At 53.8% G+C, this 26,684-nt stretch overlaps 1 protein-coding gene across 2 annotated transcripts in view; it reads right to left on the minus strand.

Moving 5' to 3' along the window:
- Positions 1 to 953: 953 nt before the first annotated feature.
- PPL (periplakin) overlaps positions 954 to 26,684 on the minus strand; it is a 44,458-nt gene continuing 18,727 nt past the window's right edge. For both annotated transcript variants that reach the window (XM_033102013.1, XM_033102014.1), the window contains exons 2-22: positions 23,653 to 23,752; positions 19,071 to 19,225; positions 18,248 to 18,368; positions 17,519 to 17,644; positions 17,396 to 17,437; positions 16,114 to 16,275; positions 15,899 to 16,006; positions 14,857 to 14,952; positions 13,206 to 13,328; positions 12,940 to 13,086; positions 12,189 to 12,340; positions 11,190 to 11,287; positions 10,847 to 11,004; positions 9,862 to 10,040; positions 9,639 to 9,777; positions 8,696 to 8,889; positions 7,337 to 7,487; positions 6,524 to 6,607; positions 5,789 to 5,905; positions 5,197 to 5,289; positions 954 to 4,482 (exon numbers count right to left, since the gene is read on the minus strand). In XM_033102013.1, coding sequence (XP_032957904.1) covers positions 1,822 to 4,482; positions 5,197 to 5,289; positions 5,789 to 5,905; positions 6,524 to 6,607; positions 7,337 to 7,487; positions 8,696 to 8,889; positions 9,639 to 9,777; positions 9,862 to 10,040; positions 10,847 to 11,004; positions 11,190 to 11,287; positions 12,189 to 12,340; positions 12,940 to 13,086; positions 13,206 to 13,328; positions 14,857 to 14,952; positions 15,899 to 16,006; positions 16,114 to 16,275; positions 17,396 to 17,437; positions 17,519 to 17,644; positions 18,248 to 18,368; positions 19,071 to 19,225; positions 23,653 to 23,752 — 5,206 coding nt within the window. In that variant the 3' untranslated portion in view covers positions 954 to 1,821. The remainder of the gene's footprint in view (positions 4,483 to 5,196; positions 5,290 to 5,788; positions 5,906 to 6,523; positions 6,608 to 7,336; positions 7,488 to 8,695; positions 8,890 to 9,638; positions 9,778 to 9,861; positions 10,041 to 10,846; positions 11,005 to 11,189; positions 11,288 to 12,188; positions 12,341 to 12,939; positions 13,087 to 13,205; positions 13,329 to 14,856; positions 14,953 to 15,898; positions 16,007 to 16,113; positions 16,276 to 17,395; positions 17,438 to 17,518; positions 17,645 to 18,247; positions 18,369 to 19,070; positions 19,226 to 23,652; positions 23,753 to 26,684) is intronic.

Here is a 26,684-nt window from a genome sequence, read left to right on the forward strand (position 1 = left end):
AAGTCTGTGCCGCAAGGCGGGTCTGAACTGACTGCTCCAGCTAAGTGATTTCAAATATTTTAAGAGCAAACAGCCTCCTCAGAATGTACACCTGTGTGGAGACACAGGCAGCTCTTTTGGTTCCTGATGCCCAGGGTCCAGCGCTCAGTAACTTGCGCTTCATGCCAAGGTTTGCCTGGTGTCCAGGGAGCAAGGCCTCTGTCAGCAGGTCGGCCAGGCCTCTACTCCGACTCCTTTTTACGTAACAACCGTGTTTCACATGGGGCTACATGGATTCCTTATCCCTTTACTATATATATTTTTTGCAACTTGGGTTTCCAGTTTGTTTACAGAATAGTCTTAGGAAGTAGCAAAAGAGCCAAAGAAGAGATTTGTATTGCTGAGCTCAGAGCTGTGCAGAGACCGCCCGTGAGCGCCTTCTCTGCCCGAGACACCCGGTCCCCCCACAGGCCCCCCTCCTCTCCATGTACCAGTGAGTGTGCAGCTGGAGCAGAATACCCTCATTTGTAGGAATCTAGTGATGCCTCTTGCCTCAGGGAAATGTTTCTTTGATGGGGAGATTTCTTTTTCTCGTTTATGCTTTATTTGTGGTAACGCAGGAGTGAATGATTTAAACAGCCATGGCAAGGCGGATCGACAGGCAGAGCGGGCTCCGGGCCTGGGGGCTGCGGCGCTGCAGGGCTTTCCTTGGCGCGGCCGTTCTGAGGTGTGAAAGGGGCTGTGGCTTTGGTGCAGCCACTAGGTTGGGTTAGGGGGTGGTGTGGAAATTGTTAATCTTGTATAAAGCAACTTAATAAATTGTTTCAAGGTTTCCAAAACATTTTCTCATTCTTTTCACCATATTTGCAAGTAATTCTTCCTCCCATAGGAGCTGGTATATATGGGATATCCTTTTAGGGAGTAGCACAGTAAGCTGCACATGCAAAAGAGGAAGAAACACACTTCGCATAAAATTAGAATCAAGCCACCAGGTGTTTATTTTCGCACTCGAAATGGAGCTCCCTATTACTTCCCATTTTCTTAACGTAATACATGAGATACAGAGAACCCAAAACTCATTTGGTGAAAAATCAACTGTATAGTACACCTAAATACCAGTTAGAGAATAAAGCAACACTTGTAAGGCACTGAAGCTGAGGCCAACAGCAACACAGTCCATTCTGAAAACACTTTAATTTCAGGAATGGCAAATGGTCTCTGATGGTGCGTTTTCCTGGGACAATCCGGCCGACAGAGGGCCAGACACTGTGCTGGTTGCTTTGCGCCTTTTCTGGCACAGATCCCAGATCTGTCGCACCAGAAGTCCGAGGGAAAGTGGGCCCTCAGCCAGACTCCTGGAGAGGTGTGAGTGCAGGTCGGCAACCCCGAGGGGCCCAGTCCTTTGATGAATGGAAGGGCATGTGGAAAGGAGACCTTTCTGCCCTGGAGTTTCCCCATCTGGTGTGCAAAGGCCAGTACTGCATGGAGTGGGCTTGTCAGCCTCGGTTGTCTTGTGCTTTAGTGTTCGGATTGCTTCCAAGTGTCGCCCAAGGAGTCTGATGATGGGAGTTTGTAGGAAAAGGGAGAGAGAAGGGCTTCATGATTTTGAACCATTGGAGGACAAAGCAGGTCATTCACCTGGGTTGAATGATGGTGCAGCCACTGCCTGTCCGGCTGGTATGTGAGCTGTGCTCTGAGTAGCCTGGCAACTGGGTCGTGGGTGACATGTTCAGCTCCACATGGATTAGGAGCCTGCACAGGGCCAGGGAGAAGACACCAGGAGGTTATGGGGCAGGAGAGAGCCAGTGTCTGCTTCTAAGAAGCCTGAGGGCAGGGCTGTGCCTACTTCTGTCCAGACACCAGGACGGCCAGCTCCTGGATGGACATATCCTTGTTGACATAGCGGTCGTACTGAGCAGGGGTCAGCCTTCCTTTCTGCAGGGCCTCTTCAATGGAGAACTTCTTTCCAGACTTCCTGTCGTGGATCACAGAGGACTCCCCGTTGGGACCCTTGACCGATATTTCCTCCCAGTCGCACTCCTGGCTCCTGAGCTTTACAAACATGTTCCAGTCGATGAGGCCTGCCCGGTGGGCTTCCTCTGGGGACAGCTCCCGGCCGGTGTCAGGGTCAATGACCACGATGGAGCGCCGCAGGTGGTTCTCCCTCTGCTCCCTCTTGACAGCCACGGAGCCCAGGCGCTTCTGCAGCTCATCAATCTCCAGGTCTTTGTCTTTGGAGAGCCTCTTGAGGTCATCCAGTTCTCTCTCCAGGGACCACAGTCTGGAGTTAAGGTTGGTCCCCGAGTCCACTGTGGTCATGTTTCTCAGGTCTCGTGTTTCCGTCGCTGCCATTTCAATTTCTGATTGGAGCCTGCGGGTCTCGAGCTCCAGGTTTTGCCGCTCCAGCTGTAGTCTGTGATTTTCTTCCCTGAGGAAGTCCAGCTCCTTGGACGACTTGGAGTTGTAGAACTCCAGCTCCGACAGCTTGGCTTCCAGCCGGCTCACCTCCGCGTCTAGTTCCCTCTTGCTCCGGCTCTCCTCCTCCAGGCTGCTCTTGAGTTTCTGAATCTCCTGTTCGGTGTCACCTTTCTCCACCTGGATGCTTTCGGAGAAGACCACCTTCTCCTTGACCTCCATGTTCTCCAGGTTGAGGAGCTGCTTCTTCAGGGTTTCGAGCTCGCTCTCCAGGACCTGCCGCCGGTGCCTTTCTTCCTCCAGCTGCAGTTGGAGCAGGGAGTGCTCCCGGGCCTGCTGGGGGTCCTGCTGCAGCACCACTTTCTGCTTGAGGGTCACCTTCTCTCGGGCTTCTCCCTCCTCCTTCTCCAGGTCAGCCAGCCGTTGCTTCAGGCGCTGCACCTCCAGCTCTGCCTCCCTGCGCGCCTGCCGCTCGCGGTCCAGCTCCTCCAGCTGACGCTCCAGCTCAGCCCGCCTGCGCTGCAGCCGCCGCAGCTCCCCGCGGAGGTGGTCAATCTGCCGGAGCTCCACGTCGATGCTCTCCGTGAAGGCGTCCACATCCGCCCGCAGGCCCGGCTCCTCCTCGTACCTGACTACCTCCTGGTGGACCACCTTTTCCTTCACCTGGGAGAGCTCCTCTTCCTTCTGTTTGATTTTCTCCTCCTGGGAAGCCCTCTCCCTTTCCAGATCCACTTGCTTCTTCTGCTCCTCTGAGAGTCTGGCCCTCAAAGACTCCACTTCCTCTTTGGTTTGGGGGTCTTCCTGGAACTGGAGGATCTCCTGGACCACCTCTTTGGTCTGTACCTGGGGTTTGGTGTCTTTCAGGGCTTGAATCTCTTGCTTCAGCTGGTAGATCTCTAAATCGCACCTTTCAATGAGTCTGGTCTTGTCCACGATCTCCTCCCGCAGCCTCTGGAGCTCCTTCTCCATCTCCGGGTCGGTCTTGTACTTAATGACTTCCTTCGTCACTTCTTTGACTTCCACCTGGGGGCCCCGCCTCCTGAGCGCCTCCAGCTCGTCCTGGTAGCTCTTCAGCTGTTCCTCGGCAGCCCGGTACTTGCGCTCCTGCTCCACGAGCTCCAGGCGGAGGTTGGCCACTTCGCTCTCTGCCTTGGGGTCCGGCCGGACGATCTCCCGCACCTTCTCCTGCACCACTACCTTAGCGTTTTCCTCTTCTAAGGCCCAGATCTTCCGGAGCAGCTCGCTCTTCTCCCTCTGGTGAGCACGCGCCTTGGCGGCCTCGTCCTCATACTGACGTTTGAGGTCGCCAGCCTCCTTCTCGGCTGCCATGTCCTTTTCCACCTTGAGCACCTCCTTGACGGTGACCTTGCCCTCGGCCATGGCCCTCTCCTTCTCTAGCCTCTTGAGCTTGTCCTGCAGGAAGCTCAGCTCCTCCTCCTGCTTCTCCCTGCCCTTGCCCTCCCGCTGCTGCTGCTCCTGCAGCTGCCGGTACTCTGCCTCCAGCTGGGGGTCGTTCTGCACTTTGACCACCTCCTTCTCGGTGACCTTCTCCCGCGCCCGGCTCTTCTCCTCAGCCAGGGCTGTGATGCGCTGCTGCAGGAGGACCGCCTCTGCTTCCCGGGTGCCCTTCTGCCGTCTCAGCTCCTCCAGCTCCTCCCTGAGCCTCAGGACCTCATCGGCCTGGGCTCGGTCCGGCTCGATGCGCAGGACCTCCTTGACCACGTACTCCTGCCCCCCGTTCCTGGTCTCTCGCTCCAGGGTGCGCAGCCGCAGCTGCAGTGCCTCCAGCTCCTCCTGTAGCAGCTGGTTCTTGTGCTGCTCCTCCACCAGGGTCCGCTGCATCCGCTGGAAGCTCTCCTCCAGCGCAGGGTCCGGCACCCTCTTTAGCACCTCCTTCCTCACCACTGCCTCCTGGGGTCTCTGATTCTGCAGAATCCGAATTTCCTCCTGGGCGCTTTTGACCTCATTCTCCAGCTGGTGCCTCCGCTCGGTCTCCTCGTCCAGCTCCTTCTGAATCTTCCACGTCTCCTCCGCTTTGGAGCTCAGCTTGCTCCCTTGCAGCGTCTCATGGGTCACTCCTTCTGGCTGCTGGGAAGGAGAAGACAGTGCATGTTAAAGCCGGACTCTCCGCACCGCCTGTTACCACCTGGTCACCTGCGAACAGGTCAGACTGGGCTCAGGAATTCTGGGGTTACTTTTAAAAATGGTAAAAACAACTAGTTCAGACTTTTAAAATGCATCTGGTAAAGTATTGTGAAAACCACAGTCTCCCCGCTGTGGTCCTGTTCGCAGAAGGCTATCTGTCATCTTGTGACACATATTTTTAGTGTGTGCCACGTGGTAAGTCCCCTGCTTCGCACCTTGCGTATCGCACTTTATGTAGATATACATACCTGTATCTAACCCTATCTGTCTGTCTATCTAGAGAGAGAGAATATATGCCACAGTGGCACACAGCTCTGCTCTGTTGTCTGACAGCTACACGTGGACAGACCGTAATTTAATCACCCATTGCTGGTGAGTGCTGAGTTGCTAGTACAGTGCTGTCATAAACATTAGGGACTTTTAAAAATAAGTTACTTTTTACTGGGTACTCAGCGAATGTTTGGGGACAGAATGCATAAGTGACACTCGTGTCAATGTAGGCATTGTCTTGGGCCAGAATTGGCACTGGTGCTGCACAGCCATGTTAGCAGGGGACACCCTTACCAGTTCACAGCCTGTTTCTTTGAGGCCGAATGAATCTTATGTCTCACCCGTTGGAATAGTTTGAATAGAATGTCTTACACTAAGGTGTATTACCTGTCTCAGGAGATTCATAGCAAACTCCAGGTTCTGCAGCCTCTGTCTGTTGACGGCGTTAACTTCGGTGAACTTGGCAGTAAGAGCCGCTTCCTACAGGAGAACAGTCAGCAAACAGTCAACAGGCTGAGAAAGCTAGGACAGGTTTTGGAAAGTCTGGCATTTGGGGATAGAGGGTAGCTTCTTGCCCCTTCCTGCCTGGAGCTGTACTACAGTCTCATCCGGTGGAGAGAAAACTGGATTGTCAGAAGTCTAAATCTCAGTGGCCTGAGCAGGTCTCCGTCTGACGGAGCGTTAATGTTCTCGTGTAGCAGAACTAATAACCTCAGCCCTCCTGTGTACGTACCGAAGGGGAACAAAGTGGGCACCTCCCAGATTCATGGCTCTGGCCCAGATACTGCCAGCAGGCACTCTCTCTAGGCCTATCAATGTCGCTGGCCCAGAACAAGTTCGTTGTCTTCTCTTACCAAACCTGTTTGCACCCAGGAGAGCTCTCGGCCCAGTTTCCCTACCGCATGTGTGTCTCTGGGGCCTGCGTGCCACACTCCCTGGCAGGCCGGCAACTCCAGCATGGCCCAGCCACAGGGCTCACCTCTTCCCTCACTTTGGCAGCAGGGGACTGGAGCCTGGCCCTCTTGCTCACATGGCTGCTCCTTCCGTGCTCCAAGTCAAGAAGCGACCTCAGCTTCTCTGCTTCTAACTCGTAGTCCTGGGTGAGAGAGACATGACAGAGGGCAGACAAGGGCACCTGAGACTGAAATGTTCTTACAGCCCTTCCAGCTGACTGCAAAAGTCCTCTGCTTAGCTGCACCCGTAATACATCAGTAGTACACAGCAAGATAAGAAAAAGTATGCCCACAGCTCCCCTACACCCCAGAGAGGTCCCTCCAGGCTTCCCCTGCACGTGACTCACGTTGCCACCTCCTAACCCTCTGCTTTACCAGGTCGATGACTACGTGATCCATCAGGTGGATGAGTGGTCGTTTACCAGGCCGTTTCCTCTGCTACTGGACATTTAAGTGACTTCTAGTTTGGCCATTTTTCTATTATAAATAATGCTGTTACAATGATTTTGTTTATCCTGTATTATTCTGTATTTTTTCCTTCAGGATAAATTTCCCCCCAGTTTACAGCTTCAAACAGTAGAAAACCCTTTTCTGGTATTCGATGCCTAGTACCATACTGTTTCCCCAAAGGGCTGTGCCAGTTTGCACAGCTGCCAGCAAGGCCTGAGGCTGACCCGCCAGGCCCAGGGCTTGTCTTCCCAGCTGACCTGGTGGAAAGAGGCCCTGCTGTTTTATACTCTGGGCGAGATTTCACGTCTCACCTTGACAGCCTGCTGGTACAGCTGGGAGTGAGCACAAACTTCCTGTACTTCCTGTTCTCTTCTTGCTATTTCATCTAGCAGGTTCTGGAAAACAACAGAGACTTTAAAAATCAAAATTGAAAAAAAAAACCTGATAAATTAGCTGGATTCCTTAAATCTGAAAGTCTTCCTCCATAGTACAAAGGACAGTGAATGGCTTCTTTGTAAACATATGTTTGTTACAAAAGGCGATTCTAAGGTCCTATAAAGAAGCGCCAAGAAGACAATTATCTTTGCCAGGAAATGGATGTTTACTGAGTGCTTTGAAATGTCAGGCACTGTTCCGATATCTTACTTAGATTATCTCATTTAATCTTCCAACAATCTGGTGAGGTAAGCACCATCATTATCAAGTTAGTGAGTGGGGAAAGCGAGGCACAGTGAGCTTCAGTGACTTGCCCGAGGGGACACAGCGGGTCGGGGTGAACTGGCTATTGGGTCCCCATGTTCCTTGTCCCTCACCCCACGGCACTGCTGCCATCTGAGGAGCCAGGACTCTGAACTTGCCCTATGACGGCGTCAGCCTGTGCTGAGTGTCCACTCTGGACCAGGCCCCTTGCTGGGCTCTGAGGAGGGACCTGTGAGCAAAACCGTTCTTGTTCTCAGAGAGTCAGGTGCTGGGAGCGGGCAGGGCCGCGGTCCCGTGAGGACACAGCTCTGTGAGGGCAAGTGGCAGCTGCTACCTGGCTGCCCCCCACAGAAGGGGCTGGCTAACCTCTGACCTCCCCCCCTCTTGTGACCAAACGTCTGTGAACGCAGAGGCAGCTGCCTTACCTTCTGATTCTTCAGCTTGGTCTCCATTTGGCTGAGGCTGTCTGTCTCCTGGGGCTCGTAGCTGGTGACGCTGGACAAGAACTGGAGCAGGTGGTCATGGCCGTGGCGATAGTCCTCGTAAGCCGCCCTGGCACTGCGCAGGCTCTGGGCCCTGTGGGGTGAGCCCGTCAGGCTCTGCCACAGTGAGCAGGCGCCTCACTGGAAGCTGCCACCCCCTTCTTAAAGAAGTCATCTCTGTTCAGTTTTTAAAGGGGGGAGACCAAGTGTAGTTTAACTGGAAAGCACCTGAACATTCACTAGAAAGGTAATACGTTGCGGAACATTAAGTTGGAGCAGTCCCGGGCCTGTGTGGAGAACAGGTAGGTCCTATGTGCTGACAGACAGAGCGCCCGCTGCACACAGGATCTAAATAACCACGAGTCCAAGGAGACGTTCTAAGGGGGCTTAGGAAAGCTGCCCTCAACGGAAAGGAAAACACCAAAATGTGTGGGACACAGCAGAAGCAGTGCTGAGAGGGAAATATGTGGGATCAGATGTTTGTATCAGAAAAGAAGAATGCTCTCAAATCAACAGTCTATAAAGAAAAAGAGCAAAGTAAACCTAATATAAGCAGCAATAAGGAAATAAAAAGCAGATGTCAGTGCAACAGGAAATAAGAAAACAGGAGAAAGATCGTTGAAACCTTAGCTACCTAGTTCTTTGAAATGGTCATTAAATTGATAAACCTCAGACAGAACGATCAGGGAAAAAGAGAATATACAAATACAATGAACGAAAGATGTAACATTAGGAATGAGAGCGGCCATCCCTTCAGATCTGCAGTCATTAAAAGGATAAGAGAATATTATGCCAGTAAATTCAGCAACTTGATGAGAGACAGCTATCTTGAAAGACACAAACTACTGAAGTGAAGAATGAGATGACCCAAATAGTCCAAAATCTATTAAAGAGGTTGGAGTTGGAGCTAAAGTCCTCACACACGAAAAACAAACTGCAGGCCCAGACGGCCTCACTGATGAATTCTACCAAGTATTTAAAGAAATAATATCAGTTCTATACAAACTCTCCCAGAAAACAGGTGGAGGGAAAGGAAAAACTGCAAGCTACAGGGTCCATGGTCTGTTGTCGTGCGTGTGTTACCACCTACCCTGGCTTGTACAGAACCTTTTTGGATTCACAAGCAAGTGGTAGCAGTGCTTACCTTGGGGGATAGGGGCTGGTCATTATGATCACTTTGAGTATTTTACTTTGTGTATGTATGGCTTTTTTAAAAAAAGTGGGAATTATTTAAAGAGCCTTTGGTGGCATCAGCGGAGGTCCCACTCCCGTGGCCTCAAGGCAGATTAGCTGGCCCCTCACCTGAACTCAGCCTGCAGGCAGAGGTTGTTGAAACGCTGGTCCAGCTTGTGGACCTCGGCCTCCTGGCGCTCCAGGTCCGGGCAGTGCTCCTGGAAGCGGCTGGCCAGCAAGCTGGAGCACCGCTTGGCTGCCTGCAGGTTCTGCTCTACGTCCCCGAGGAGGGCCTGCTGGGCCTGCAGCTCAGAGGCTATGGCCTGTGGGAGGAGAGGCAGACCGCGGGCGCTGTGGCCAGAGCTCCCAGCACCGTTCCAGGCGCTCTGGGGAGGAGGGGGAGGCGTGGGCATGGGAAGGGATTGGGGCCTTGCCTCTGAGTTTCTCCTCAACTCTGGTGGCCATTTCTGCAGTGTTCCATTTCATTACAATGATCAAAACCTGGACACACTAACTAACTTCTAAAAACCCTGCGGCGGGCAGCACGTGCCCTGTGGTGCTGCACCCGGGACTACAATGGCTGGCTGCTCTCCCCCTCGTGAGAACTCAGCGAAGGCTTTGCTCTCGGAGCCCATTCCCTCGCTCTGAGGTGAGGGTCTCAGCCCACAGCCAGGATTTTGTGACCTGCTGTGTGAATCAGGAGCCTCCCTCGGGCTCACAGATTTGAACACCTGCAGTGGTCAGGCAGGCAGTTGCGGGCGCTGGGGCAGCTGCTCCAAAGATACTGGAAATCGAGGGTCGGTGGGGGAGGGGGTGCAGCTTATGTAGATCTTTGATTTTAAAAGACTAGCACCTGATTTCCACAAGCCACACAAACCCCCTGAGTAGCTGGCCATGGGATTTGTGCCATGGGCCTCCATTTGCGACTTCCAGTTGGGCACACTGCAGGCATCCAAACCTGGAGAGAGGTGCTGCCGTGGGTCTCGGGGCCTCGTTCCCTCACCTGCCCAAAGGTGGTGTGGTGGGAGCACCTGAGAGAACGGCTCTGGAGACCCCGGGTCCCCAGACTCACCGCCAGCTCCTGCCTCTTGCTGTCCAGGGCGCGGCCACTCTCGGGCACCGTGTCATCCTGGGTCAGCTGGTTCTCGTACGTGGCCAGCACGTCCCTGGCCTGCTGCAGGCTCTTCTCCAGGCGGTTGGCAACATCGACCCTGGGGACACAGGTCAGGAGTGAGGGGGTACTTGCCTGGCCCCTGGACCCCACCCAGCCTCCCCGGTGCCTGCCTGTCACCCACTTCTCCTGGGCCAAGTCCAACAGCTGCACCAGGTGCTCGTATCTGTGGTTGGTGTCCTCCACCCGGGTTCTCAGCAAGGAGGCACTGCCGCTGCTGGGGATGGCCTGCACGAAGGCCTCGCATTCAGCCGTGCTGCGCACCTTCTCCGGCTTGATCCGGAGCAGCTCGGTGGTGATGTTCTGTGGGGACCGGAGGCCTGTGTGGGACTCAGTGGGGTGGGGTGGCCCCCTCCCCCGGGGGCCAGCAAGCTTCAGGGGACAGGGGAAGCTGCATCCTGGGGATTCGGAAGCAGGGTGCTGTGCCTCACACAGGGATGAAACGACAGGCAGTTACCAGGCTCTCACTATGCCAAGCACCGCACACGATTCCTCTCATCTTTGGGGGCCACCCTATGAGGCAGGTACTTTTTCTCTCCCCACTCACAGGTGGGGACCCTAGACTCCAAGCAGCGTGGGCAGGCGTGTGGTGGGACCCAGCCTCTGCTGCCACCCGTGTACCGGGGGTCCTCTGGGCCTTGACTCAGCTCCTACCAGCTGCGGTGTGAGGCCACATCAAGGGCCACTGCACTTCTCTGAGCCCAGTTCCTCCTCTAAACCAGGAATGGTCACCCCCATCACGGAGGGCACCACCTGTGGACTCAGCAGACTCTGTGTGTGTGTGTGTGTGTGTGTGTGTGTGTGTGTGTGTGTAAGGGGAGCAACGAATGGCGCTCAAATGCAGCCCCTGCTTGGCTCAAGCCATGCTGAGGCAGTACGTGCCTTGCCAGAGCCGCCAGAGCCCTCTCCCGGGGTTGTTTTAGGGGGTATGCCAGGGCTCAGGTACCTCCTTGGTTTTAGGCCTAGCACAGCCCCCCACCACGACTAAGGAATTCGTGTTAGACGTGGCACGTGGTCCCCATCAAGCACCAAGACCCCCGTGTGGCTGAGACCTTGAGCAGGTGCCCCAGAGAGCCAGGGAGTGCAGCTGTGCCCCAAGCCTGCAGTACCTTGAGGTCCTTGGCCCGTTCGGCACTGTCTTGCACAGCCCGGCCCTGCTCCAGCGGTGGCCGCAGGATCCCGGTGATGGCCTTCTCCTGCCGGTCTAGGTCACTGGCCACCTTGTCCAAGCCAGCCAGCAATTGCCGCCCCTGCAGGTCAGAGGCATCTGCCGGAGGGAAATCAGTCAGGTGGCAGTCGGGGGCATGAGGCCCAGGGAGGGCCTCCAGTGCCAGCCCAGCCTGCCCCACCCCTGCCGTGGCTGACCCTGCTGTCCCACCTGCAGCACAGACCATGGGTCCAGCACCTCCTTCCTGTCCCCCCACAGCTTTGGGCAGTGGCCCCGGAACCCACCTCCAGGGTTCTCTGCCTGGAGCACCGCATGCCGCTGCTGGAGTGCACTCCTGCTCCCAGCTGCCTTCTGCCGCACACTGCGGTACTGGCTGCCCAGGCTGTGAGAGCAAACATGGGCTGGGGCCCAGGGCAGCCCTCCAGCCCTCCCCCCACAGACACAGGACCCTGGACTGGCTGGACAAACAGCCCTGAGGAGTTGGGCGGCTCATCCAGACGCTTTGAAAAGTTAAATCATGACACACACAGAAGAGGTCTGCGGAAACACTGGTCTGTCCCCCCTCGCTCCTCCTCCCTCCTTTCCTTCTTCCCCTCTCTCCCCTCCTTCCCTCCTTTCTCTCTTTTCTTCATAGCAAGTCGTACTACCTAAAATGATCTTGTTCTTTTGTCTTTCCCACCAAGATGTTACCCCTGAGGGAGCAGTGCATAGTAAGTGCTCAATAAATACTTGCTGAATGAATAAATGAAGGCATTTCTTGAGTCACTCATTCAACAAAGAGTTCTTGGGTCCTTACTTTGTACCAGGTACTCAACAAGGCCCTGGAGACAGTAAATCTCCTCCAGGAGCCCCTGCCATTGAGACCAACACATACATACAGCATCCTGATAGATAGCAGGACGTGCAGTGGGAGAGGTGCTTGAGAGAAGAGAGGCAGCAGCACTCCTGAGCCAGGGTGAAAGGCAGGGCAGTCAGAGAAGGCTTCCCAGAGGAGGTGACCCTAGAGCTGAGTCTTAAGCCCAGAAGCCTGAGCCAACCAGGCAGTGAATAGGTATCCAGGTAGAGGGAATAGCATGTGCAAAGGCCTAGAGGGACTTGCGGAGAAACTGCTGGACTGTGCCCAAAGCTGGACATTCACACAAAGCAGGTCAGCATGGCCAACAGGATCGGCCCCTGTCCCACTTGAGTCTCCAAGTGGGTACAGGTGTTACTCAGGGCTGGGAATGGGGTCTGCAGGGCCCAGGGGGTGGGGCCAGTCCATGCTGGCTCTCCTTTGCCCGTACCTGTCCGCCAGAGCCAGGGCCTCAGGGTCAGTGGGGGGGATCATGAAGCAGACGGCTGGGGCGGTCAGCTTGTTCCCTGCACTGTCAGTGAGGTCCCAGCTTTCCCCGTTGTTCCTCTGCAGAGTGTAGCTGTAGCCCCTTGAGATCAGGCCCTGGCAGGGGCAGGCCAAACAGTGAGAGGACACAGAGAGACTTGCCTCAGCCAGTGACCCGGGAACCCAAAAGCCATCTCACCCCCACCCCCTAAATCTGGGACCTGGGGAGTCTTAGTCCATCTCTCAGACCCTTCCCAAGACATTGGGCCATAGAATTGGAAAGGACCAGGGGACATGTGTTGGGTCTGCTGGCCCACCACCCACCTGGATTTCCCTTTGGGGCACTCCCCTGCCCCCATTCTGTCCCTGACTACTCCGGGTGGACATGTGACTCAGGCCTGGCCAATGAGAGAATGGCATCATCCCCCTGCCAGTGATTGGTTTAGGCTGGACATGTGACTCAAATTGGGCCAGTGAGAACCCTCCCTAGGATTTCTGCTGAAATGCTGGGGTTACTAAGCTGGTAGCACAGACGTAAGGGCAGCTGGTGAGGCAGTGTTGGGGACTGGCAGAGAGTGACTCCAATGACAGATGGGTACAGATTCCTGAAAATGTTTGAGGCCCTGCATCCAGCCATGTCACCCCTGGGAACTTTCAGTGACACAAAGAGCCAGACTCAGGCCTGGCCTGTCTGGGGCACCTGGGCAGCAGCTCACCTGGTCACCCTCAAAGTCACAGAGGGCCTCCACGGGGATGGGCTTGAGAGGCGTCTCCCGGCGGTACTTGAGGGGTACCACCTGCTGCCCTCGCTTCTGCAGGCCGCGTACCACCTGCTCGTACTTGTCCAGAGCCTTCTCCTGGTCCTGAAGGCAGAAGGAGTGCCCGGGTGAGACCATGCAGCCTCCCCGGGGGGTGGGGGCCCTGCTCAGGGCTGAGGGCGGGGCGGGGACACAGAGAGGCCCTCACTGGGCCCATCACTCACATCCAGCTCCCGCAGCAGCAGCTCAATCTGGTATCGGTCCTTGAAATCAGGGCTGTATTTCTGGTTCAGGTCTGAGTCCACCTTGCGCAGCAGCTCCTGAGCGTCCTTCATGTCTTTGTGGAACTAGGGGAGACCCAGGTGGCCCGATTACAGATACAAAAACACTAGGGCACCTGGGGCTAACCCTGGCTGTGGCTTCAAGTCCAATCCCAGGCAGGGCTGTGCCTCCCACTCACTCTGAGTCTACAGGCGCTGCTGGTTCGAGACACCCCCAGCCCTCCCCGGCCCGGCTCCTTGGGGGAGGCCACACGGGAAAGAAACCACCAATTGGTCCCTTCCCACCAGTCTACATGATGCCACCTCTAAGACATATGAATTTTCATGTACACACACCCCAGTAAGCCTAGGGTTCTCTTAAATTCCATGCCTCTCTTTGTGCCAGGGACACCCTTACTTAATGCTATACTTTCATTCTAAGTCTTGATACACAGAAGAGAAGCCTCCCCACTTTGTTCTAGAACATTCTCTTGCCCGTTCTTTAGTCCATCAACTCTGGAATCATTCACGGTCAGCTGTCCCCTAGGCTGCAACCACGAGTGGGACTATGGGATCCCTGTGACGCTCACAGTCCAGCGGGTTTCAGATAGTAAACTATGAGTGACGTAAGTGTCATCTGAGTTCACGTGTCCCCAAACTGCCCACTCATAAAAAATCACCTGTAGCTCTTGTTAAAAACACACATGCCTGTGGAAACAACCCAGTGTCCATCAACACATGGATGGATAAACGTGGTCCACCCATACAATGGAATATTATGCAGCCATAAAAAGGAATGGAGTTCTGATTCACGCCACAATGTGAATGAACCTCGAAAACGTGTTCAGCGAAAGAAGCCAGACACAAAAGGCCATATAGCATATGATTCCACTTACATGAAATGTCTAGAATAGGCAAAGCCAAAGAAACAAATAGTATATAAGGTGTGACCAGGGGCGGAGGAGGGAAGAATGAGGCGTGATTGTGTAGTGGGTTCAGACTTGCTATTCGGGGAGATGAAAACGTTTTGGAAAGACAGTGGTTGCACAACACTGTGAATATAATGAATGTCACTGGCCTGTACACTTAAAAATGGCTAAAATGGCAAATTGCATATTACATACATTTTACCAGAATAAACACCCCACAGACTCATTCCTGCACTCCATGCTGACCTGGTTAATGAGACTGCAGCCCCAGGCCCCAGAGAAGATGGACAAGAGCTAGGCAAGCTCGGGGCACACCCATGTATGCCATCAGAAGCGTGGGCAGTGGAAGGCCCAAGAAGGCAGTCCTGCGAGACTCCTGGAGGAAGTGGCACTGGGGCCACAAGTGAGCCAAGTACCGTGTTTCCCCAAAAACAAGACCGAGCCGGACCATCAGCTCTAATGCGTCTTTTGGTGCAAAAATTAATATAAGGCCCGATCTTATATTATAGACCCGGTCTTATATTACATTATATAAGACCCGGTCTTATGTTAAAATAAGACCGGGTCTTATATTAATTTTTGCTCCAAAAGACACATTAGAGCTGATGGTCCGGCAAGGTCTTCTTTTCGGGGAAACACGGTAGGCACTGTGCTCCCGCTGATGGGGCCCCGGGGCCAGCAGGCACCTGGTGATAGTCTTCCATGTACTTCAGGTGGCTCTCCTCGCAGATGAGCAGGTTTAGGTACTCCTTCCAATCCGCATGCACGGCCTCCATGTGAGCCTGCCAGGAGAAGAGGGGGCAGGTCACTGCTATGCAGGTACCCGGGACACCAAGGGAGGGATGGCAGTATTCCAGACCAGAGAATGGTGGGGTAGAGGGCATCTGGCATCTGCCTGGGTGTGACAGCCAGCTCCTGCCCAGGGGTGGGAAGACGAGGAAGGGGACATGTCAAGGAGCCAAGCAGGGCTGCCATGTACAGGTGCTTGGGTTGCGCACTGCACCAGGGACAAGTAGGGGCTGTGTCTGCCCAGACAAAGAGGTGCTTTTAAAACATTGTCACGAAGGCACTGTAGGGAGTTGAATGGTATCCCTCCGCCCCCAAATTCATGTCCACTCAGAACTCAGAATGCGACTTTATTTGGAAATTGCGTCTTTGCAGGTGGAATTGGTTAAGGATCTCAGGATAAAGTCATCCTGGATTTAGGGTGGGTCCTAACCCCAATGACTGGTGTCCTTATAAGACGAAGAGACACACAGGGCCGAGTCCATGTGAAGACAGAGGCAGCGATGCAGCCCCAAGCCAAGGAATGCCAAGGTCTGCCGGCAACCAGAAGCAGGGAGAGGGGCAAGGAGGGTTCTTTCCCTAGAGCCGTCAGAGGCAACAAGCCTGCCGACACCTTGATTTTACACTTCCGGCCTCCAGAACTAGGAAAAAATAAATTCCTGTTGTCTAAGGCCACCCAGCTTGTGGTCATTTGTTTACAGCAGTCCGAGAACACCGATAAGGTACCCCTGGGCTTCAGAAGTGGGGGGCTGAGGGCAGGACGTGGCAAAGGATCACAATAATGAGAGGAGGCAGGGCCAGAGCAAGATGAGAGGGCAAAATGGAGACAGACGAACACAGGATGCAGGACCCCCCACCTTGGGGGCCCGAGTCCAGGGGCCCATGGCAGAGGCCACCCTGAGGCAGGCCTGGAGGAGGCGTCTCCTCCCGGTGCCCACGCACCTCAATGGAGTTCTTCCCAGGGTGCTCGGCAGCTAGTAGCTGGTCACCCTCACTGTGCAGCTTGTTGATTCTCTCCTCTTTGGCCTCCAGGTTCCGGTTGATGAAATTCTGCAGGTGGCGGCGGGGAAGGACAGTGGAGGGGCTCAGCACCCTGCCTGGCAGCCCCATGCTCCCTCCCGGGTCCCCACCCCATGCTCCCAGGCTCCAGCGCCCACCTCGTACTGGCGCCGGCGGCTGGGGTAGTCGAGGTTTCGGTCGCTCCAGTCGTACTGCATGCGGCCCTTGGCCTGCTGGTCCAGCCAGTACAGCTCGTTGGTGCAGCGCTGCATGTAGTCCTGCAGGGAGCTCAGGTGCTGCTGCCGAGCCTGTGATGCTGCCTGGGGGCGGGGACAGGGTTAGGCCTCCCTCCACACATCCCCGCAGCGTCAGGCTCTGGCCCGTCGTCTGCACGCTGCTGTGGATAAGTCACCAACCTTCCAGGCAAATTCATGCATTCGTTCAGCAAACGTTTACCAAGCACCTACTAAGTGCTGGGCATTGCTCCCAGTACTGGGGGTACAGCAGTGAACAAAACAGACAGAACCCTCATGGGACTGACATTTTTGTGGAGCCTCAGTTTACTCCTCTGCACATTGGGGATGACAACAGGTCTGATCTCACAGTGCACACAGTTGGTGCTCAGTAAACGTCAGCGAGCATAGCGCCCCCTTTTATCTCTGTCGTGTCATTGTATAGATGGCGAGAAGGACAGGAGCTAACTGCTAGGGCTTTACGTCTGAGAAGAGGCGGGGGAGGGGAGGTGGGCAGGCAGGACGCAGGAGGAGGACGGCTGTCTGCATTTTGCTCTGCAGATAAGCACAGCAGCTAACACGCACGGCGCCACCATGTGCCAGGACCGTGCTAAGGACGTCTCCAACATTAATGCAGTGCACAAAGCAATCCTATGAGACAGGGACTCGCAGTAACTCCACTTTACAGATGCGGAAACTGAGGCTCCCAGAGGCTAAATAGCTCATTCTAGGTCTCCCCACCAACCAGGGGTGGAGGCGGTCTGGCTCCAAAGCCTTCTAATGGCTGTGCTCTCATTCAATGAGTGCCCTCATTCCCTCATCTGAGGCGTTTCAGACGTGGGCAACAAGAAAGCATTTATTTATGCATCACTTGTGCAGTTTAAAAAAAACAAAAAACAAAATGCAGTCTTCAAAGGTTTAACAAAGGGAAACAGAAAAATTGCTTATCAGGCACGTGATTGCCCTTGGCACACAAAAGGTGCTTAATAAATAAGAAACAAACTATAGGACAGGCGATATCCCAACAAACAGATGGGGTCTACTGGGGTTTTCTGTGAGCACAGGATAAATGGGTGTCTCGGGCAGGGGCGTGGGGTGTCATGTCTTCCCACTTTATCCCCCTCTGTCCTGTTTGAAATGTTGACTGCACAGGCTTCCTGTCCCCACGGCCTGGCTTCCCATCCCCTCCCTCCCACCGAGTTCTCACCAGCAGTTGCTGGTACTTGGCCTGGAGTTCGCTGTTCTGTTCCTGAGGACAGAGCAGAGGGCATGGATTAGGGCGGGTGCACGTGAGCCCTCCTCCGCCAGTCCCCCCACCACCAGCGCCTACCTTGCCTCCATCCTTGGCCAGGTGGGACCCAATGGTCTTGACCTCGTTGTGGAAGATGTTGTGCTGTTCCACCTGGTGCTCCACCAGCGGCAGGTCCGTCCCGAAGCCCTGGCTGCTCAGCTTGTCCTGGGAGAGGTGGACGGAGACAACACGTGTAGGGAAGGTGTGGGCGGGGGCTGGGGACTCGCAGCCCACCCCGGGGGCCTCGGCTCTCCTCACTGGGACCCATGAAGCATGTGGGGAGAGGCTGTCACCTTAATCTACACGTCATCTCATTTAATCTCACAGCAACCTCAGAGGCCCACACAGTTCCCATGTCCATTTCACAGATGGGGAAACCAAGGCTCTCTGGGCGGTGTCACTTGCCCAGGGTCACACCACTAAAAGAAGACTCTAGGCTCCAGGGGTCGCGCCTCTCTGCCCTGGAGACGGGCTAGAGAGGGCATGGAAAGAGCAGTGGCCAGCCAGAAATCTGGCTGCTCCCCCCAGCCTGCCAGGACCCCAACAAGCCAGGGTCAAGTGGTGATCCCAGGAGGGTCCCAATCTCCACCACTTCTGCTGTGTGCCTGTGGGTTAGGAGCTGAGAATCTCTGAGTCTCACTCTTTTCACTGACACAAACGTCAGAAAACATCGGGATCACAGCCTTCCTGGAAGGTCTGTGGCGACATTCAATGGCGGGGTTCTCCCTGCACACACGGCACCCTCCCCAGCTGAAGCCTGGGCCGTACCAGCTTTTCCTCCACCAGCGCCGCCCAGTTCACTTGTGGGTCCACCTCCTTCACCGCCAGGTTGTAGATCTGCTTGTGTTTCCCTCGGAGGTTGCTCACACGCTCCTTCAGCTGACGGATGCTGAGTGGGGAGAGCAGCCACCCTGGTTAGCAGGCTAGTTGGCAGGGGCATTGCCCACAGCCAGCCTCGGGCTTTCTGCCCAGAGTCCTGGAAGGACAGGGTGGCAGGGGCCTTGGGTTCCAGCCAAACACTCGCACCCTCCTCCTGTCCAGTTTCCTTCATCCATCAACATTTCCCCAGGCTCACTGTGTGCCTAAAACCATAGAAAGTTTGGAAAGAAACAGGCAGGTCTACTGCTCTCTGGAGCCCACCATCCAGCAGGAGCCACAGGGGTGGTATGGGCCATGACAGGGGACAAGCACAGAGGAGACACCAACAGACGCTCGCCCCTGCTGGAGGGCGGGGGGAACAAGGGAAGTGTCTTGGGGGTCTTATTCACATCAGAGCTAAGGCGAGAACCAGGAGCACAGGAAGCCAGCAGGGCACCAGGCAGTGCACAAAAGCCTGGACGCCAGACTGCATGGTGGTCAGGAAGCTGTGGGTACACCATGACCAGAACAGGGGACGCCAGTGCTCTGAACCTCAGTCTCCCTGACTGCAAAATGGGTTGTCCTGAGAATAACATAAAGCATTTGGCACGTGCCTGGCATCTAGTTAGCTCTCAATGAACCCTAACTCAGTATCCTGAATGCTGAGCAGGCTATGGCCCTTCTGCCCTAACCCAGAGCGGCTTCCCCGGGACCCGAAGCAGAGGGGACCTACTCCTCAGCAATCATGTCCCCCTGAGGGTGCTTCATGTGCTTGGCGATGGCCGCGTCCGCCTCCAGCACGTACAGCAGCTTCTCTGAGTCTGACACCTTGTGCAGTGCCACGTCCCGGTGCTCGGGCTGCCGGCCCTCCTGCAGCCGGGCCACGTCCTGTGAGAGTCACAAGAGAGGGGAGACTTAGACAGGACTCAGTGGGCACTGCAGGGATGGGAGGGGCCAGTGCAGGGCTCCCTGGCCCTGCCCACCCTCTCCTCCAGCCACTCAGCAAACAGAGCCCAAGAGCCGACCTGTGGGGGCTCTGGGACACAGTTCAGCCCAGTGGGGAGACCACTGGAAAGGCATGTCAACAGATAAACCCTACAAAGGTGATTTTAAGTTTTTAGAAGTCAGTGTGTACCAAGGAAATGCACCAGAAGTGGAAAGACGGGGACCTACGTTAGCTCCAGGAGTCAGTGAGGCCCCTCTGAGACAGTGACACAAAGTAAGAATAAAGGACAAAAGAGAAGAGTGTACCAGGCAGAGGGTACAGCCTGTGCAAAGGCCCTGAGGCAGGAAAGGGCAGGTTGTGATAAAGCCACCATGGCTGGAAGACGGGATGGAGGTTGGCAGTGGGAGAGGTAGGCAGTCAGAGCACGGGACGGCTCTACCAAGGGAAGTGACATGCCCCCCCATCCTTAAGGTGATGCCTCCAGGGCTCTGTGGGGAGAAGGTACAAGCTGGGAAGGCAGTCAGCGGCTGTGACAGCGCCTGGTGAGAGCTGAAGGTGTCCCGCGCTGGGGCGGTACCAGTGGAGATGGTGAGAATGAACAGAGTGGACGGACATCTGGGAGGAATAACTGATAAGTCGCTGAGTCCAGGGTCTCTGCTTGTTTAGGAAAGAAGAACGACGTGGCAGTCAGGCTAGCAGGTTTCTAACCATAGCCCAATAATTCACTTAGTCCTCAGGAAGCCCGGCTGGGCACTGTGCCAGGCCTTGTGGACCCCAGGCCAGCAGGGGAGGTGGTGACAAATCAGGGACTGGGTAACATGGAGGCTTACAGGCGGCCAGTTCCCTCCCATTTCTGGGTCTCAGTGTCCCCATCTCTGCAATGGGAATAACAAAAACACCTGCTTCCGAGAGGTTTCACAGTGAACTGAGAAATCTCACACAGCAGTAAAAAAATGGAACCACTGACACACGCCATGGGAAGAGCTTCAGAAACTAAGTGAAGTGAGAAAACCAGATACAAAAGGCCACGTTATGTAGGATTCCATGTACGTGAACTGTCCTGAGTCGACTAATCCGTAGAGACAGAAAGATGAGTGGCTGGGGTGGGATCTGGCATCAACAGTAAATGGGCCCAAGAGATCTCACTAGAGGATGAAAACGTCCGGAAGCCAGTTTACAGAAATGGCTAAAGCTACTCAAAATCACTGCATTGTACACTTGCTGTGGGAGCATTTTCTGACAGTTAAAACAAGCCTTGACGAAGCTATTAAAAAAGGAAAAGAAAGGAAGAAATGGCAAAAGAAAAAAGAAGTGAATGGAGTAAAAACATGGCTTCCTCTCAGGGGAAAACAAGGTATCCAGCCAACTTTCCTGGCCAACTCCCAGCCTGCAAGGGGCAAATGGGGCTCGATGGTGAGGCCCAGGTGTCAGAAGGCCAGTGGGGCTGGGCCATCTCCTCATCCCGGGTGGGTCTGGCCAGTTAGAAAACTACAACAAAACATTACGGTCGTTGGCTTGGGTGGAATTTTATCTGCGCCCTCATCACCAGCTAATCTGAAGCTCTCCTGGCAGTTATAGTGTCAAAGATTAATTCTGCAAAAGGAGGAAGTAAGTTAATCATTATTTAATTCATGCACGGCTTCTCAAAACATGCTAGCCAAGACAAGAAAGGGACATCTAGCTGAGAGATGCCATGTCAGTCCAGAGTTCCAAGTCAGACAACACTGATCCATGGTGACAGAGGTCGGCGTGGAGCTGACCTCTGGGGGATACTGATTGGGAAGGTCACAAGAGAGCTTTCTGGGAAATGTTCTCTATCGCCACCTGAGCAGTGGTCACATGGGTACCTACCGATGTAAAAACACGCGGCTGAACTCACAATGTGGATGCTTTCTACCTACTTTATGTAAGTTACACCTCAATGAAAAGGCCTTCAAAAGTAAAAACGAAAAAAGTCATAGGGACCGATATCGACTGAATTACACACACATTGGTGGACAGGTGCGTGACAGCAAAGCTAGCAGACGTTACTGGGGGGTCTGGGTAGTCGGGATATGGATGTACGCTGTGCAATGCTTTCAACTTTTCTTCACGTTTAGAATTTTGGATAGACACAAAAGGTCACAGATTGTATAATTCCGTTTATATGAAATGTCCAGAGTAAATAAATCCATAGAGAGAGAAAGCAGGTTGGTGATTTCCTGGGGCTGAGAGGAGGGGGTATGGGAAATGCTAATGGGGTGTGGGGGTCCCTGTGGGGGGATGAACATGCCTCAGAACTAAACAGAGGTGGTGGATGCACAACACTGTGCATGTAGGAAATGTACTAAAATGTTCCCTTTAAATGGGTAATTTTACATTATGCAAATATCACTTTAATAGGAAAATTCTGGAGAACTTTTGGGTCATAAAATAATGTTTTCTTCTGAAAAAAAGAAAGGGAGGAAGAGAAAAGAAAAAAAAGAATAGTCCATGAAGTTTTCAAAGCGTGGTCTCTTTTGTCGAATTTATTCATTTGAAGTTAAAAAAAACAGTTCAAAATTATCTCCCAAATACATCCTTGTACTTTTGAGTCATTACTCCAAGCAAATAAAACGAGAGAGTGAGACGCTATTCTCTCTCTCTCTCTCTCCCACACATACAAGAAAAGGTCAGATACACCAAAATGTTAATAGTGGATAGACCTCTCTGGTGGCGGAATTATGCATGGTTTTAATTTGCTTAATTATATTTGTTTATTAGTTCTGAAATGTTCATATTGAATACATATTACTTTTATTAGGAGAAAAAAAGGACATACTCCAAAAAGCTGTTTTCATTTACGAAAGAACACACCACCCCAGATTACGAAAGAACATACCACCCCCCATGTCGGGGGGTGGAGGGTAAAAATCAGAAGAGGAGCTGGGTACCAGGGTGTGGCTAGGGGGAAAGGGGCTGGTGGGTGGGTGCAGAGGCAGGAAAGCTAGGAGGTAGCCTAGGAGGTAGCCGGGCAGGCGGGCAGGGAAGAAGTAGAGGAGAGGGCCCCTGGCTGGGAACACTGGGAACACTTGCCTTTCCTACCCTATTTCTCACCCCCAGCTGAGCCATCCCCTGCTCACCCTACCCCTCAGGTCTCTGGGCTGCCTGTGGACTGGCCTTCGGATGGGTTGACATCTGGGCAGTCAGAGGGAGGGACAGCCTCGGCTGGGCCTGGGACCGCACTGGGACCAACCAGATCCTAAACTCCCTGTGACCTGTCCACACGCAATCTCCCACTCGTGTCAGTCACCCCTGGGTAGGAAGGCAGATAAAATACAGACTGGCCAGTTAAATGCGAATTTCAGAGAGACAACGGGTAATTTGTAGTACAAGTATATCCCAGATAGTACAGGGGACATACTGATACCACCCCTCTACAAAATTTTATTTGTGTTCTGACATTCAAATTTAACTGGATATCCTGTATTTTTATTTACTAAATCTGGCAACCTCACCTCCGGGACGCTTCTGGGGCCAGCTGTGTTACTGACTAGTCAGTCACCATGGCCCTCTCTGAACCTCAGTTTCTCCAGCTATAAAATGGGTATAAACTCAACCACACTGGGCTGGTAGAGGGTTCAAAGAGAAGAAAATCATCTTAGCGGCTCAGTGTAAGCACAGCTCCAGTGTCCCTCATGGTTCAGAATCCGCAGGAGAACCTACAGCTCAGAGCGGTTGCTATCTCCATGTTACAGAAGAGGAAAAGGAAACTGAGGCACAGAGAGGGAAAGTGATTTGCCCAGCTATTTTACCTCTCTTCTCTAAAAAAGGAGGAGCGCACATGTCTGAGTAGTGGCAGTGGTTGTATGGGAAAAGTCATTATACTGACGATAATATCCAGGCAGGCACCTGCATAATCTCACCCACTCTGTACAGCAGCCCAGCTAACGGGAATCACAAGCCCAGAGAGGTGAGGTGACTTGCCAAATGTCACACAGTAAGTGGCAAAGCTGGGATCCTAATGGGGGCCTGGCTCCTGAGATCGCAGTTCTTCTCCAGATGGGGCCCATAAACTGCAGGACTTTAGCTCCCAGGGTGGGGGGCTGGTTCCCCTGCAGTTTCTCCACCTCAGCCCTGGGGACATCTGGGGCTTGATTAATCTGTGGGGGTGGGGGCGACCTGTTCATTGCCAGGTTTGTAGCAGCAACCCTGGCCTCCACCCACTAGACACCTGTCCACCGCACTCCCCCAGTTGTGACAGCTAAAAATGTCCCTAGATGTGGCCACATGTCCCCTAGGGTGCAGAATGACCCCAGGTGAGAACCGTGGGGTCAGACAAGCCCCAGGTCCTGAGGGGGGGGGTTGGCGGTTCAGGAGGGTCCCTGAGGGGGGACGTGGGGGCACTCACGCTTTGCATCTTGGCCTCCGTGTCCACGATGTTCTTCTCCACCTGGTCGGCATTCTTCTGCAGCTGGTCGATCAGCTCTGACAGCTCCTTGTTAGAGATGCTGCAGGCAGGAGACAGGCAGGTGAGCCGAGGGCCTGGCGGGCGGGGGCCGTGTCCCCACCAGCGCCCCGACCTCCCAGGCTGTCCCCAGCCCCAGGCTCTGAGCAGGAACTGCCCAGTGAGCCTCAGATGGAACTTGGTCCCCTCACCCCCTGGGCGACATCACTAAAGCCACAGAAACAAGACAGTACCGGGGTCGGGGAAATCAGCCCCCACTGTGGTCATTCACTCTAATGCCTCTATGTTGGCACGCTGACAGAGTACCCTTATTCTTTATTCCTTTTTCCGTATTTCTTGAGGTATAATTTACATACAACAAAATTCACCTTTTGAAGAATATAATTCAGTGCTTTTTAGTATGTTCACAGGATTATACAACCATCATCACGATTTAATTCCAGAATACTTTCATCACCCCAAGAAGAAACCCAGTGCCCTTTATCAGTCACTCCCCATTAGGCTTCCAGCCCCTGGCAATCATCACTCTACTTCCTGTCTCTATGGATTTGCACACTCTGGACATTTCATAGAAATGGAATCATACACTGTGGTCCTTCGTGCCTGGCTTCTTTCACTGAGCATAATGTAGTCAAGGTTCATCCAGGTTGTAGCACGTTGTCAGTGCTTCATTCCTTTTTATGGCTGAATACTAGCCCATTGTACAGATAAACCACATTTTGTTTATCCAGTCATCAGTGGGTGGACATTTGGGTTGTTTCCACCCTTTAGCCATTACGAATCACGCTCCCATGAACACTTGGGTACACGTTTTTGTGCAAGCACCCTTATTGTTAAATACCTGATACTTTTCTTTCAATCTACACACTCTTTATATTTAAGTAAATTTACTCAAAAAGAGAACTTGAGCTCCCCACTGGAAACAGAAAACCAGAAACCCTTGCCATAAATGGAAGTAACCACCGAAATAAATGCCACGGAAATAAAATGATGGCATTAGGTTCTAGCTGGACGCTTGGTTGCCCGCACACATCACCTGCAGACCAAGCCCTGCCCTCTCTCGCTTAAAAGCAGGGCTTGGCACGTAGCACAGCCAAGTCAGAGCCGGGTTAGCACCAAACCGAAACTTTCTCTCGGATGTTCTCAGAGCATCTCTGAGAGAACAGCTTTCTCAGTCAGTGTTTCTGTGTTCTCGCTTGTCACAGATGGCCGCCCCAGAAATGACATCACAGACCACTCCGGCAAACACCATCGTGGCAGCGAAGACTGTAGCCCTGGAGTCAGACATGGGTTCTGGCTGTGTGACTTCGCCAAGTTTCTGTACCTCTCTGTGCCTCTGTGTTCGCTGTCAGTGGAATAATTGTACCTTTCTCGGAAGGGTGTTTGTTACGAATGGGAGTGAGGTTATACTGCAAAGAGCCGGGCCTCTAGTAAGTCTCACAAAGGTTTGTGATTAGTGTTGTTAAGGAGCCTTACTGATCGTTGTCCAGCCGCACCTTTTTTGTTACCTTCTTTAAACAAAGGAAGAAACAAAGACCAGAGAGGGGAAGCGACTTGGCAATGTCACCCAGCCAGCCAGATGATCAAGATTAATGCTTAGTCCCCCAATCTCCATCGAAAACCCTTCTGTACCAACTCCACAGTGGGGCCTCAGCAGCCAAGCACCCAGAAGTTTCATTCTACCTGCAACCTGCTGTGTGCCAGGCCCAGCACCATAAGGCTACCAGAAGGTAACAGACACAGCCTCACCCTCTGAGAGTTCACCCCCTAGACGGAGAGGAAATCAGCATTTATAGAAATAGCCATGAGATTATTAGGGGCTGGGAATGGTCAGAGGACCCTCCTGACCGGCCGGGTGGGGCGGGGGATGAGCAGCAGAGGCTTCCAGAAGATGGTGGTGGTGGCTGGGTTCTAAAGGACAAGGAGGAGCTGGGTTCCAATGAGGACAGGCCATGAAAGAGACAGGTCCTCAGTGTGCCCCTTGGGGTGGGCCAGGGGAGCAGAGGGAGCCGCCAGCTTTTCAGAGTGGAATTCCTCAAATCCAGGCCTGGGCCCCATCTCCTGTGGCATGAAACCTTCAGATTCCCAGCTATTACCCGGGCCCTCTGAATCCAGGTCTCCAGAGCTGGGCCAGGAAGCTGTATTATTATTGCTGTTGTTTTTACAGGTTCCCCAGGGGACCATGATAGCCTCCAGAGTTTGAAGTCCAACACTGCTGGTTCTGCTGGTGTTGGGGGAAGTTGAGGTAGGGGACAGAAACGGGTGCAGCAAACAGAAGCTGTGAGTCTCTCCAGCCATGTCCCAAACCTTACCTGAGGGCCTGCTCTATACGGGGCCTGGACACACAGGAACTAAGGCGGGGGTGGGAGGGCAAGGGAAAGACAAGACCCAGGCCATACCCTCTGCAAAGTCAACTAAGGAGGCAGCCTTCCCCAAAGCGGAGTCCCAAGAATCCCAGGCCTTAAGTCACTCTCGGAGTGAAGCCGTTGTCAGTCAAGGCACTTAGGAAAACCCAACCCCTTGAGAAGTTCATGAGCCAGCAAAGGCTCTGAGAAGTGCTGCAGTGGAGAAAGCTGGTATTAGGTGCAGTGGCCAGGAAGGTTCAGGAGAGGGGACTGTAGATAGAGGAGCTGGGTAGGGAGGGGTAAGGGCTGGGTTTCCGGGTCATGGGCCAACCCCCCACTGCTGCCGCCCCCTGGCTGGGCACATCAGCTGGGCAATGGGAGCACTTCCAGGCCCTCAGCCCACCCCAGCCACTGACCCTCAGTCTACCTGCTGCACCCAGACGTGGTGAGTCTCAACCCAAATATTTAACCCATGACTATTCGGGCCACCCACGGGAACCTGCAGTGTGGGTTAGGTGGGGGGGGGGCTTGTCCCTCTCAGGCCAAGCCCAGCCCACTCCCGACCCAGGCCAGCTCCCAATCCAGCCCCTTTGCTGGTTGCAGCAGGTGCAAAGAAAGGGCATTCTGGAT

The sequence above is a fragment of the Rhinolophus ferrumequinum genome (genome assembly GCF_004115265.2).
Source record: "Rhinolophus ferrumequinum isolate MPI-CBG mRhiFer1 chromosome 15 unlocalized genomic scaffold, mRhiFer1_v1.p scaffold_54_arrow_ctg1_1, whole genome shotgun sequence".
NCBI lineage: Eukaryota > Metazoa > Chordata > Mammalia > Chiroptera > Rhinolophidae > Rhinolophus > Rhinolophus ferrumequinum.